Consider the following 15,006-nt stretch of genomic DNA (forward strand, 5'->3'; position numbering starts at 1 on the left):
ATATTTTACTTTCTATGAGGAAATATATGAAGAAAGAGGAGAACATGAATTCCAAAACCAAAGGCAGACAGAACAGAAAAGCAAGTACACAGACAGGGAAACCTCCACTGCATGTCCAAGTGTGTGGCAGACACTGTCAAATCCCTGTCAAATCACTAGGGCCCTCTCACTTTGGCACACTCTGGACCACTTCCAACCCCAGGGTCTGCTTTGCCTGTCCATATCTCTACCCTGGATGTTACTTCACACAGTCCCATAGGTGCCATTGGGCACCAGTGTCAGCGTGGTCAGGAGCATGCCTAGCTGGTCTGCAGTGGGGGGCAGGTGTCCTGAGAGCAAGATCTATTGGCTAATAATCATTGGTCTTCATTCTCCAGAGGACAAATCATAGATGGGTTCCACACACATTCAGAGGGCACTCAGCATAACTGAGCTCCTGTCAGCAACAGCAATAGTAATCCCCTCAGCACTACTCCCTCTTTAAACTGGCCTCCCTTCTTCATCTTACTCCCTACCCACTTGCCGAGCTTTCTGGGACCACTTCTCAGGGAAAATAGGTACCCACATGTTCTTGCCTCAATGAAACTAAAAATAAACATGAAGCAAAAGGAATTCCTCAGAGCAAGAGCAGGTAATGGCATTTAACACCAAGGATAGATACCTCCCAGGAAGGGGGTATCCCTAACAGTCCAAGCCCCTCTGTGAGACCTGTAATATACTGAAAGCATGCTCTACATTGCCTCTTCAGAGTATGTTTGGGAAAATTAAACAAAAGAGGCCAATGTTAACCATAAGGTACTGTGCACTAGGGAAAGACAAGAGAGCCAGTGGAGCTGAGATATGAGTGAGAACCCAAGTCCACATGCAGGACCCATACAATACAATGAATGTAGTAACTTTATGTAAAAACATTGTTGGGTTTGTATATGGACCTCACTGCAGAGGATGCAAGGTTGGAGGAAGTGGTGAGTGGGAGTGAATAGAGCCTCTGAAATACCTTGAGATAGAAAAGCGATTCGCATGGGGTGTCTCCTTCTGTGTGGGATAGTTGCTAAAGGCTTTTTCCTTGTCTATTAGGGAAAATGAGAACCAGATCAAGACGGAGGACTTGCGAATGCACAGGGGCAGCCACGTGGGCTTCACCTTTACCGAGCTTTCAGAGTTCGATCTCTGAGGATGAAAGAAGGGGTCAGACACATGTAAATGCCCTTCATATAAGATCAAGTCAAGAGGCAGCCTTAGCAAGTCAGAGAGCAAGCACTTGGGGGATTAGAAAGGGTGCAACTCTCTGCCAATAGGAGAGAGTGGACAAGACTTTTGGGGCGTGTTGACATTTAATGTAAATACTGAGGGCCTGGTGATTTGCACATGGGGAACATGGAGTGAGGTAATCCAGGAAAATATGACTGACGTGAACCGAAGTCCACAAGCAAGACCCATACAATACAATTAATGTAGGAACTTTATGGAAATACATTTTGGGGTCTGTATATGGACCACACTTCACAGAGCCTCAATGACCACAAACACAAAATTGTACTCTATAAGTAAATTTTTAATGGAAAAATGTGCAATTTGTGTCCAAAAAAGAAAAAATGTGAGCCACAAGATTATCAACAATTCTATAATCTCAGAGCACTAGCAAAATAAAAAAAATTACCATGTTTTAGGTATTCATTACAATGCAAAAGAATGGCAGAGTTGCTAAACTAAAGTGATCCATATTGAATGGAAGGCAGCAGCCCACCTTCTGGGAAAAATCAGAGTGGTGACTACAGAATGGATTTCTTTGCCTTGTCCCTCTGCTGTTCCAGGAGTTCAATTTCCAAAGACAATTTATACAGATCCAGGGCCATCTTCACATCCTCCACGCTAGGGAGACACTGCATGAGTTTTCGAGCTGCTATCACTTGCTCACAGCCTGTAGGGAACACCTAAAAGAGATACAGGTGGTGAGTGGTTGGGAGGCTTCTCTGATATCCTGACAATGCAGCACAGAAGGTCAGGTCCAAGACCACCCCCAGCATTGATGGGAGAGCAGGACAACCAGGAGATCCCGGGTCCCACTGTAGTCTTCCCCAGAGGAATATTGATCTTCCTGAGACAGCTTGCCAGAAGGCCTCTGTGGAGACAGAGGCTACTTCGGCTACCCATGCAGACATGGAACACAGTGTGTTATACAGTCTAGAAAAAGAAATGTAGGAGCACTCCCAGGTCTCTGAGAACCTCCTCTCCTAAAGTGGCTGGGCGTTCCCTGTTCTCAAGTGAGAGAAGGAAAAGCTGCCATCCTAATGGGTGCTCCAAGGGAAAACAAGAGAGTCCTTTTGAATGACTGAGGAATGAGTCCTGGCCAGTCAGATCTGGCCTCTGCTGGCTGCGACAGTGCTGTGGGGAGGCACCAGTTTTAGGGATTGAAGGCACAGGGAGTTCCTTGAATTGTGCCACTTACCCACTCACACTTGGGCACCTCTGGGGACCAGGTCCTGTCCTCCAAGCAGGTGATGTTTTGGGAACCAACCATAGCATAGCCAGAGTCACACCGGATGGTGACACTTTCAGTTTCAACAAACTGATCCTTATCCACAAGCAGATTCCCATGTTCTATCTCTGGTCTCAGACATACAGCTACAAGGAAAGCACAGTTAAGCAATCTGTAAGTCTAAGAAAAGAAGACATGATCACAGGCTAGGATTATTAAAATGAACTGCATGTAGGTGCTGCTCATTGTCTTATGTGTTTTTTTTTTCCTTTGAGAGCAATAATATTAGCTCCCATGTTAATTGAGCATTGGCTCATATCATTCTTCAGGGCTCACCATTTTATGTGATTATCTCATTGAAGTCTCACTCCTCGCTATAAAGTGAGCACTGTTATTTTTCCCATTTAAATAAGAAAAAATAAGATAGAGAGAAGTTAAGAAACTGTTGAAGACATAGCATCTTTAAATTACATGACAGGGTATAAAAAAGGCACATGACCCCAGACTCAGCCATCAAAGCAACAATCCCTCCCATGTGATCCCTACAGAACACTGGGGATAAAATATTCTATCTTGCCCATTGTCCTCTTGTGAGCAAAAGAACCAATGGTGACAAATTCCTGGAGTTGTTGATGGCAACGTACACTAAACCTGTATCATGCAAACAGCAACCCTGACCTTGACCCCTCCCACCCCCACATCACTTTGCAAACTGGGAATCCACACCACAGGCCTCCAGCATTGGCAGGTGGTGCCCTGCACTGCATGAGGCTCACTTCCTGGTGTTTGGAATCAGCCCCTGAGAGCCTACCTTCATGCCAGAGCAAGTTACCATAAAAATTTTGCTCCAGGCCACAGGAAAATGTACCGCCTGTAGATGATTTCCAGAGATATACAAGAAAGTGGAATAGGGGCTGCCTCAAGGAGGCTGAGTTTTGTAACTGGGAGAAAGACTAGGGAAGATTAATGTTTCTAAATACCCCTTGTACTTTAGTTTGCTTTGGGTGCCATTTGGATATACTAATTATTTAAAATAAATAAATCATATGTTTTTGTTCTGCCTCTGGCTGGAAAGATAGGTTATTCTCAATCCCTGCATGTGAGTTCCTCCCACTTATCCGAGGGCTGGAGTTACCTTTGCATTGAGGAGGTGGACCAGACCAGCGTGAATAACTGCAGTAGAGTATGCGATTTCCAACCAGAATATATCCTCTGTCACATTCATATTTAGCCTCATTAGGTGAGATTGTGTGTGTAGTTAGTTTAGGACGTCCGTGGTCAATGACAGGAGGATAAAAGCAACCTTGTTGGGAAGACATAAAGTGAGAGAGCTTGAGCTTATAGGACATAAACAACAACACATCCCAGAAACTGTGTGGTTTCTGTAGGCTCTGTCCTGTCCTGCCATCTTCTCTGCCCAAGGGATCACTTAGCCAAACCCAAGTACCTGTGCTGCCCTCCCATACCCTCAGGACGAATAACCTTGATGGCACCCTAATAGATCACATGGTGGTCATTTCTATAGTCTTCTGAAGTATAATCTGAATAAACAAAATTGGTAGTTGGTCCATTCTCCATATTGGGTCATTGACCTGTATGGTAACAGCAATCACATGCACAAAGGCCAAGTAGAAACTATTGATCTGCCCCAGTCTCCTCCCCCTTAAAGCAAGGAAAGTCAGTTTAAAATATATATCATATTAACCAATGTCACTTCATAAATTTACTTTAAAAACATACATATATGTGTAGAGGGGAAGGGAGAAATTAGTGCCACTCTTAAAGAACTAAAGATGCAGAAGTGGTCATTGTCATCATATCACTATTTATTTCCCTAGTCTGTCTACTACAAAAATTAGAATTCTGGACAATTACAGTAGACTATGGAACACTCAACATTGTAGCCCCTACTGCAGACCCTGTACCAGATATGGTAACTTTGCTTTAATATGTCTTCAGGAAAATGAGGCCACTGTTTTAGCAAAGGCCTTCTTTCCCACCCTATCAAAAAAGATCAGAAACAATCTGCACACACATGAAAAGGTCAAGATCATACATTTGCAATTTTACCCTTGTCCTATTGTCCTATTAAAACTCACCTGCCCCTGTCATAATAGTTTGAAGTTATCATGAGCATCTGAACATATAAAGAATATCACATTAATCCAGTATATCAGTGGCATCATATTAATTCTATTGACTGAGCTAGAAGACGCTAGCATGATGTGAGATAATAGAAATATATATATATATATATTGGTCTCAGCCCTCAGTTTCTAAGATAGAGATCCTGAAACCCTTGCAATTGCCTTTATGATTAGAGCACTAAAAGCATCTTTTATTCTAATGAGGTGACTCTGGGTGAGCTCCTGGGAGGCACTAGTCACCAGAAGGACCAAACCATGATTAGAAGTTTGGAATCTTCCCCTCTTCCAGAGAGACCCTGGAAACCGAATTAATACTTGATGGTGCCTACATGAGGAAGCCTCCATAAAATTCCAAGAGTAGGGAGTTCAAAGAGCTTCCAGATGCGTGAACACATCCACCTATCGGGAGGATGAAGAACCACAACTACATGGGCACAGAACTGCCATGTTTGGGACCCTCCCAGACTTTGCCCCATATATTTCTTCATCTGGCTGTTCATTCATCTCCTTTATCATATCTGTTAATAAACTGGTAAATGTAAGTATTTTCCTGCATTCTGTGAGCCACTTTAACAAAATAATCAAACTCAAGAAGGGGATCCAAAGAATCTCTGATTTACAGCCAAGTTGGACAGAAGTTGGGGGTCATCTACGGGCCTGCCTATTCCTTGTGACTGCCATTCGAAGTGGGGTGGGCCCTGACTTGTGGGAGTGAGCCCTTAACCTGTGGGATCTGACACTATCTCCAGGTAGACAGTGTTACGAATGAATTAAATTGTAGGACACCCAGTTGGTGTCATTAGAATTGTGTGATGTGGGAAAACCAGCCACAGAGGTGGTGACCAGAAGTGTTGTCAGTGTTCCATGTGAGTAGCAAAGAAGACATGGGAGAAACACAAGATGAGAAACTGGTTTTTACAATTCCTATGATGATCTTCCAGAGGATAGAAGGTAACAATTCAGGTATTTGCCACACCGGTGAATTGTTAGATGCCAAGGGTTCGGGGCATGCTAGGCTATCCCATCTAAACTCAAATCGAATTATTGTAAATGGTACAATGTGCCACAAGGAAGGAATCACAATGCTTAGCATGACTTTTCAGTTTCTAAAGGCAGCATATTCCGTACATGGAAATACTATTCAAACCCATATGGTAGTGACAGAAAGATTTTCAGGTTTGAATAGGGCCCAAGTTAGGAGAGGGCTCTGTGGCAAGTCCAGTCAGCAGTGCAATCCTCTCTGTTGCTTGGCCCTAAGACCCTGCAGGGCCTAGTGTGCTGAGGTGCCTACAGTAGGAAAAGATGCAAATGTCAATGGGACAATCACACCACGGGCCCTTGAAATACTGCATCAGAGCCATGCACTGCAGCAGAGAATTAGGCATGTTTTGAAATAGAATTCCTGGCATGTTACTTACTCTTGATCGTGACAGCTCTTGACCTTGGGTCATCATGTGACCATGCAGCCCGAATCACTCATTATGAGCTGAGTCTGTCAGACCCATAAAGTTATAAGGTCAGGCAGGCAACTGTTATAAGATGAAAGTGGTGCATCTGGGATTCAGCATGAGCAAGACCAGATGGCACAAGCAAGTTGCACAAATAAGGAGCCCACATCTTGCTTATACCCATTCACTGTGGCACTAGTGCCTCTCTCTTAGCTCACACTTATGGCTATATGGGGTATCCATTGCAAGCAAGCTTACGCAACAGAGGAAAGCTTGACCCTGGTTCACAGAAGAATATTTGTAATATGTGTGTACAAGCTAAATTAGATGGAAGCTGCATAGAGCCCAATCAGGGTGGTCTCCAAGGTCAGTAGTAAGGGGAAATATTTCTGATAGGCAAAGATTTAGGTGACATATCTGCTCATTCTATTTCTTTTAAAAAAGAAGTGGCTTAATGGTAGAATAAATTGGGGTATGAGGCCTGGAATGAATGGCTTGTCTGTCATAGCCCCTTAAGGACAAAGATTGAAAGATTGGCACAGGATATCTGGGGTAGGAGCAAGTGACTGGACATGTGAGAGTGGCCAGGAAGTGTCAAGTTTTTATTTTGCATGTTAACACCAGCCATACACTCTCAATTTAAGAGGCATTAAACAAATAAGTAAAAATTAATGCCTCAGCCAGCTGAAGTCAGCCATCCTCTGTCACAGGCACCAGCAGAGCTGTCACAGAGGAAAAAGATAAAGTGGTCAAGGTGACATGGATGAAGGACAAGCATCAGCCCAACAGCATGGACTCCTACTTACCCAGGAGCAACAATGCTAAGTCCCTGGTATCATCCCTTGAGACAACCTAAAAGCCACTTGGTTGATGATTATGTTGGATTCCCCTTCCACTTGAAGGGACAGCTATTTATTCTGACAGAAGTAGACAACTATTCCAGGCGTGGGTTTTCCTCTCCTGCCTACAGGATTTCAGTCAGCACTGTTATCTGAAGGATTCCAGAGTGTTTAAACAATTGTCAGAGGCCCCCACTACATGCCACCTACAACAAAAGAGGTATGATATTGGGGTGCGACCCTGAAATGCATTCCTTATGTTACAAACGGCGTCACCCAAAACCTGCAGACTTCTTAGGAAATTGGGATGGCCTGTTAAAGGCTTAGCTGAAGTGCCAGTTGATATAATGGGAGTTTACAATAATAGGGCTTTACAATATTACTTACAGTAACTTTAAGAACACGGTATTCACTTTACATCAAAGATCAACCTTTATATGGTACTGGGTTCCCAATAAAAAAAATAGAGTCCATGAGCCTAGGCACCAAGAGGTGGAAGCATGAGTGGCCCCATTTATATTCACTCTAAGTGAACTTTTGGGGAAAATGGGTTTCTAATCCCTGAACTCTGTGACCTGCAGATAGAAAAGCACTGGTAGGCAAAGAGGAAACATTCAACTAAGGGAGATAAGATTCCCATTGATTTCTCAACTGTGACTGATACCTTGTCACTCTGAAAGCTCCTTTGGGCTCCTTCTTTCAGAAGTAAAGGCAAAGAATCACTGTTCAAGGAGCAGCAATTATTCCTGGTCATCAACAGATAAGGTTATGGAAAAACAGTGGGAGACGGGAGGATTTTGTTTAGTACTTAAGTGCTGTTGGTGAGGGAGAGGTAGGCATTTCACACTGAGAGATAGGCTGAAGAAGGGCTTAGAGGCAGCAGAAGAAAGGAAAATAGTTCAAATAGATTTGGGAGTCTTGTTCTGCAGGTTAAGGACTATGGACCAGAAGCACTGAAAGAGAAGAGAATAAATACCAAGAAACAGAACACAATAATTCAGACGTCTAGCTGATCTATTAGATGTGGTCTAATTTCACTGCTTCAGGAAAGGAAACCAGGAAGGTCAAGAAAATGGGAGCAATCATTGGGGAGAAAATAGTATTTTGGACTGGAGACAGTGCTATTAAACAAATGTATGCATTCTAAGAATCATGCAGAGCACAGAAATTCTTTTTACCTAATTTGAACCCTTCCATTAATAATCACCAATACTTTGGTGATTATTGATATGAAGAAACTTCTAAAATAATATAATTGCATAAGCTCTTACTCTCTTCACATGTTGGTGTTTCAGGACTCCAGGTGCCATCTCTTTGGCATGAAGCTTCAGAGTTAAGTTGCCCATCACATGAATATGAAATCGAGTCTCCATAGAAATATTCACACTTATTGGCCAAACCTCTCCTCTGCTGTCTTTGCAGAATAATTTTTCCATGCTTCAGCTGTGGTGCTGGACAACAAATCTCTAAAAAATAAAAAGTGAGGCTGATAAAAAGTGAGGTTAGTAGCATCACCATGAGGAGGCTCCCTATGGCTAATAATCTCATTTCCACCTTGAGAAGAGTTCGCCTCAGAAGAGAGGTTGGGGAAACAGACAAGGGTCCCCGAGACACCTTGAGTCCTCGCTCCCTGTCCCTGATTTGCTAAAGTCGTTCAATCCAGTCACTTCCTTCCAATTAAATAATTTCATTAGGGGCCTCCAAAATGAGAAGCTCGATTAAACCTGGATGAAAATGTAAATTTTCAAAGTTATTCAAGAGCAATGACAAGTAACACTTATCTCCTTATGGCTTCACTAGGGTCACATCATTATTAAGCTTTCTAATAATTTATACTTCCCAAAATGCAGAAGGAAGGATGTTCTCAGAAGTTTATATTGGCTTCCAGTCAAGATGGTGGCATCAGTAAATGTAGTACTTGCCTCCCCTCACAACCACATCAAAATTGCACCTAACCAGAACAACCATCATTCAAAACAACCAAAATGTTGCTGAATGGAAGTTCTACAACTAGGAAATTAAAAAGGAAGCCACATCGATACTGGTAGGAAGGGCAAAGATGTGAAATGAGCTGGTCCACACCCACACATGGCAAATAAAACTCGGGAGAGCTCTTCAAACTCCAAGCCCTTGATGGTCTCCTCGGACAATAGCAGTCATCCTGTTGAATTAATCTAATCATAAATTTAACTTGAGGAACACAATTATACTTGAGCAACAAGATCCTATCATGATGAGAGATAATAGAATATATATATATATATATATATATATATATAACTTTATATAACTTTAAAAATATATAACTTTAACAAATTAATCAAACCCTAGGAGGAGGTCCAAAGACCTCTGATTTGTAGCCTAGTTGGGCAGAAGTTGGGGGTACTCTGGGGACCTACTCCTTATGACTGGCATTCGAGTTGGGGTGGGACCAGTCTTGTGGGAGTGAGCCCTTAACCTGTGGGATCTGACACTCCTCCAGGGAGACAGTGCTATGAATTTATTAAAATTTAGGACACCCAGTTGGTGTCATGAGAATTGTGTGATAACATTCTGTTTAATTCACCTGTGTACAAATCAACAGCTTCCATATAACCTCAGATTATCTACCTTGTGAGAAATATAAAAAATAGCTCGTGCCCTGACTGGTGTGGTTCTTTGGGTTGGAGCATCATCCCAGACACCAAAATGTCACAAGTTTGATTCCTGATCAGGGAATCTCACACCCAAATTGTGAGTTTGATCCCTAGTTAGGGTGCATGCAGGAAGCAACAGGTCAATGTTTCCCTCTTCCTCTCCCTTCCCCTCTCTCTCAAATCAATAAAGTCTTATCCTTAGGTGAGAGATAAAAAAAAAACAGCTCTTAATTTTCACGAATAACATATGTATGGAGTTCTGTACGAGGCTCTTCAGGTAATATTAAGAGCCATACTTGCAATATACTTAGGTAAGATAGAGCCATTTAAATAGCTACACTACAACAGCAGTCACACGAGTGCTAGGAGAGTAGGACAGCAAATGAGATCTACCGGAAAAGGTTGACAGAACTGAGGCCTGGAGGATCAGGGAAAGGTGTCCAGGAATGATTGGAGATGCACGAAGGATGGGTAGAAGCGAGTAGCTGATAAGATAGCAGAGGCAGATCAATACGGAGGCAATGAGCAAAGTCTCTGGCCTCAGAAGGTTGTTACTATAAAGAAAAGGGGAGGCAGAATCAGAAAGGGAGATTTCAGGTCAAAGTTGACAGACATTAAATGCCATTTCAAAGGGTTGAGGCCATCGATAATGGAAGATTTCATGAAATAGGAGGAAAGGAGATAGGGAAACAGACACATGAAGAAATAATCGAAAGATGTTGACCAACTTAATAAGGTTTTCTTCTGTCCCCTCAGACTCTAAGAGAGGAGAACTCAGAGACAACCTGGAGTTCTGAACATCCCCTGGGCATGTTCTTCATGCTGCACTGACTCTAGAACAGCCATGGGCAAACTCGGCCCGCGGCAGGATCCGGCCGTTTGAAATGAATAAAACTATTGAAAAAAAAGACCGTACTCTTTTATGTAATGATGTTTACTTTGAATTTATATTAGTTCACACAAACACTCCATCCATGCTTTTGTTCCGGCCCTCCGGTCCAGTTTAAGGACCCATTGTGGCCCTCGAGTCAAAAAGTTTGCCCACCCCTGCTCTAGAACCTAATCATAGTGCTGCTCCTCAATAATGTTTAGGTGTTTGAGGGAAAAATCACCTTCCAGCGAGAAATTCTTCCTCAATAAACCCATGCTTTCCCCCCACCTCTCTCAGTGATGGGGAAGGCATGGCTTCCCCACTTTCAAATCAAGCTGCTGGCTCACATGAGAACATTCAACTAATACTTTAGATCAGGATTTTCCCTACAAGCAATATCAAATCCTACATTTTTTATGCCATGATAGCCATTTTCAGGGAATATGCATAGAAATATCTTCATAATGAAGATGAATTCTCTCAAGTAAAAAAAAAAATTCTACCACACGAGAAAAATATTTTGCTTAAAGGACATTTCCATTGAGATAATATAACAACAAGTTAATTTCCATAACAACAAATCTTTGAACAGTTCTGGTTAAGTTCTTTTAAACTCTTTTATTTCTCCTTCATTTGTAAAAAAAATTTCTCCACTTTAATAAGGATGCCTTATACTTATATAATTTTTATAGGTCTCCAAGTGCCCTACCTTTTACTCCAGAAATAATAAGTATTTGTGATAACAGACAATATTTTTCCTTTACTGATGAAATTCTCTCCCCTCAATGAATTAATAACTAAGATTGTAGAGGGCATAATTAACTTAGTTAGAAGGTAAATATATTGTGAACATTTTGGAGCATTGAAATATAAGAAATTGATTTGAAAATTAAAGATTATTCCTTGCTAAAGCAGCCTCACAAGAATTTTTACATATCAACACAATTATTCCAGACATAATAACTGCCTCTATCTAGAAGAATTTCTTTTATATTTTAAAATTCTTCATTTTATTAATAACATAGTTCATCTTACTCTTTCAAAAAGCTGATAAATTGCCACCACTTGACTACATTTGATGAACTGTTGTTTGGTATTTTTCTTTATATCTTAGAGAAACTACCTCCTTTCCCCATAACCACTGTACTCACCACACAGGCCTGAGGGGCACAGCAGTAGGGTCAAGACCCCCAGGAGGTACAGGGCTGGGAGAATGCTCTGCAACTTGGAGGTCATGGTGCAGAGTCTCAGAGGTGCCACACTGGGCTCAGCTCTCTTAGACACCTCGAATCAAAATGCAGAAATGTTCTGTAAGTAAACGTGAAAATGGTGCCTAAACTAAGGAACTTGGCCTTGGCAAAGGCCCAGCCCTGTGTCACTAAAGGGGAGGGGCATGGGGAGTGACTAGGAGACCAGGGGCTGAGCTCAGCTCTGTCAGGGTGAGCTGATAAGGTTTGGGAAAAAGAGTGTGGAGCTTGATGAAAGAGCCTTGTGGGGTTCTGTACATATTTACTATTGTAACCCAAGACTTCATCGCTGTTGGGATGGTAACGGTAATGAGTTTCTTTCTGGACATATGATTCCTCTCTGAGTAAATGAAGGCAAAGGCACCAGGATTGCAGGTCCTGATGCACAGGGTATGTGGTGGGCTCTCTAGGAATTGCAAGGCATAGTATGAAAGAAGGAAAAGATCTGAGAAACAGTCCTTGTCCAACAAATTAGTTTCTTCAATTTGGGGTTTGAATTGTTCATAGAATAAAGTTTTAATGTAGAAATTTAAATTTCTTTCTAGTTAGCCTATGGTCTAGGTCAATGATGGCGAACCTATGACACGCGTGTCAGAGGTGACACGCGAACTGATTTTTTTGGTTGATTTTTCTTTGTTAAATGGCATTTAAATATATAAAATAAATATCAAAAATATAAGTCTTTGTTTTACTATGGTTGCAAATAACAAAAAATTTCTATATGTGACACGGCACCAGAGTTAAGTTAGGGTTTTTCAAAATGCTGACACACCGAGCTCAAAAGGCTCGCCATCACTGGTCTAGGCAGAAGAGTCCTATATGAGTCTGTGGAAAAATACGCAAGAATCCATTCTAAACAATAATATATCTCCAGCAACTGCTATGGCAGAACAGCCAGGCGTCCAGAACAAAGGTCACTGAGGCACACTGACAACCAGGGGCAGTCCCTCAATGTAGGAGCTGCCCCCTGGTGTTCAGTGCGATCCCACAGTGGGAGCACTGCTCAGTCAGAAGCTGGGCTCATGGCTGGTGAGTGTAGCAGTGGTGGCGGGAGCCTCTACCACCTCTCAGCAGCAATAAGGAGCTGTGAGCGAATGGGTAAGGAGCCAGCATGTGGATACTAAGGAGTGAACAGGCAGGTGGTTAGGAGCAAGCAGGTGGGCAGATAGGAGCGATGGGTCCTGGATTGTGGGAGGGCACAGGCTGGGCTGAGGGACACCGCCAACCCAAACACAAATTTCGTTTAATCAGGTCTCTAGTTCTTCTTATAATACTTCAATGGGAGCCTCTTTACTTCCTGGGTTTGCTGATATACATGAAACACCAAATGACTCACTTTATGAAACCATTCTGGTGTGGGAACTATGCTAGTCCGTGTCTGCACCTGAGAAGCATGCACTGAAAGGTAAATGCTGGAGATGATCAATTAAGGAGAAAGGAAGGTTCAGTGTGCCTTTCAACTGTCTGGATGATGCTGGATGCGGAGGAAGCCCAGCGCTTTGTCTCTGAGCAGTAAGAGACACGTGAATGGAAGGCGCATTTGTTCTGCTTCCTGAATTGGTAACCCCAAGACTAAGTGTCTCTTAACCATCGAAGACTGCCTGACTGTTCATCCAGATTATTGACTAACTTGTCTCCTTAAGTGGGACAGATGAGACTACCAACCTGGATTCCATATCTTGCCCACCAGCTGTGGATATCTGTGCTTAGATAGTTGCCTCAAACAAAGGAGTAACTCTAGAAATTGTCCTAAAGGGATCTTCACTACTCAGCTGAACTGGAATGACTACCATGTACCCATAGGAACCAAAATGCTTCTCTCTCAAAAATAAATGAGAAGAATTACCAAATAGAACTGAGGGAAACTCTTTGGTATGCTGAGGAAAGCACAAATAAATGTCAACTTCCTAGAGATCAAGGAAAACAAAGCCACCAAATGGCTACTTCCTTTAGAAAGAGGAATCACAATAAAGAGAAGTGATTTAAAAGATTAACCAGAAACCTGCTTTTAAACTTTCAGCATGTAGGGTACCTGAACTTTATATAAATTATCATAATTAATCTTCAAAAACCCTACCCTGGTCGGCAAACTGGGGCTCGTGAGCCACATGCGGCTCTTTGGCCCTTTGAGTGTGGCTCTTCCTAAGCCTTAGGAGTACCCTACTTAAGTTAATAACAATATACCTACCTATATAGATTAAGTTTAAAAAATTTGGCTCTTAAAAGAAATTTCAATCATTGTACTGTTGATATTTGGCTCTGTTGAGTAATGAGTTTGCAGACCACTGCCCTAGGTCACAGGTTTTAACTTCCTCATTGCATAAATGAGGAAACTGGTTAATATAGAAAAAGTAACCTGCCCTCAAACCTCTTAGTTAGTGTGTGTGTGTGAGAGTGTGTGTGTGTGTGTGTTTGTGTGTGTGTGTGTGTGTGTTTCCTGATGAGCACACTATCAAAAATTTAGATACATCTACATCCATTCTGTAGAAACTGACTGAAGACAGTTTGTACCACAAGTGGACCTCAAAGGCAAACTCTAAGAATGGGATTCTAGACTTGGATCACCCACCAGCCACCTGGCAATCACTGGTCATGGGTGAATATTGACAGTGCTGGCTTGCTGTACCATTGCAGCTATGAACATTTTCACCTGGTAAGTGCCATGGGATGCAGATGGAAGGAGGTGCATTGGCTTGTGCAATACCTCGGACACTTGAGAGGGGCAGTGGAAATGTAAATGATGGTTGTGAAACTGGGTAACTGGGTACCATTAATACAGACTCAGTGACCCTTAACTGAAAAAATGAAAGATCAAGGCAACCAATCACAATTCAAAGCCAATTGTGAAAGCCAGAAGGCGTCCTTGTCAATATTTAAAGGAAGCTTGTCTCAGGTAGCTGGGAGGCTAAACTAAATGCCAAACTCAGGATATAATCAAAAAAGTTCAACAAATTATCCATCAAGTATTTGGATAAAAACATTTTCAAATACGCAGGAACTCAGTATTTTACTTTCTATGAGGAAATATATGAAGAAAGAGGAGAACATGAATTCAAAAACCAAAGGCAGACAGAACAGAAAAGCAAGTACACAGACAGGAAAACCTCCACTGCGTGTCCAAGTGTGTGGCAGACACTGTCAAATCCCTGTCAAGATCACTAGGGCCCTCTCACTCTTGCACACTCTGGACCGCTTCCAACTCTAGGGTCTGCTTTGTCTGTCCATATCTCTGCCCTGGAGGTTACTTCACACAGTCCCATAGGTGCCATTGGGCACCAGTGTCAGGGTGGTCAGGAGCATGCCTAGCTGGTCTGCAGTGGGGGGCAGGTGTCCTGAGAG

The 15,006-nt window shown here is 42.4% G+C and overlaps 1 protein-coding gene across 1 annotated transcript; it reads right to left on the reverse strand.

Annotated features, from left to right (window-relative positions):
• Positions 1–1,538: 1,538 nt before the first annotated feature.
• Positions 1,539–11,729, reverse strand: LOC308534382 (C4b-binding protein alpha chain-like). The gene is made up of 5 exons (XM_081112871.1): positions 11,572–11,729; positions 8,185–8,379; positions 3,615–3,782; positions 2,450–2,625; positions 1,539–1,934 (listed from the first exon to the last, which is right to left on the reverse strand). The coding sequence occupies exons 1-5, from the start codon at positions 11,654–11,656 to the stop codon at positions 1,773–1,775; spliced, it is 786 nt and encodes a 261-aa protein (XP_080968997.1). The 5' UTR covers positions 11,657–11,729; the 3' UTR covers positions 1,539–1,772.
• Positions 11,730–15,006: the final 3,277 nt, after the last annotated feature.

Source organism: Myotis nattereri, assembly GCF_964212035.1.
Source record: "Myotis nattereri genome assembly, chromosome: 18".
Classification (NCBI taxonomy): Eukaryota; Metazoa; Chordata; class Mammalia; order Chiroptera; family Vespertilionidae; genus Myotis; species Myotis nattereri.

What these genes read in the sequence shown, in the direction of transcription:
- LOC308534382 (XM_081112871.1), bottom strand. Translation starts at nt 11,656, where the DNA reads ATGACCTCCAAGTTGCAGAGCATTCTCCCAGCCCTGTACCTCCTGGGG. An exon ending in GTGCCCCTCAGGCCTGTGTG is followed by an intron (nt 8,380 to 11,571) that starts GTGAGTACAGTG and finishes TTTATTTTTTAG; the next exon opens with AGATTTGTTGTCCAGCACCA. An exon ending in TCCACCTCCTCAATGCAAAG is followed by an intron (nt 2,626 to 3,614) that starts GTAACTCCAGCC and finishes CTTTCCTTGTAG; the next exon opens with CTGTATGTCTGAGACCAGAG.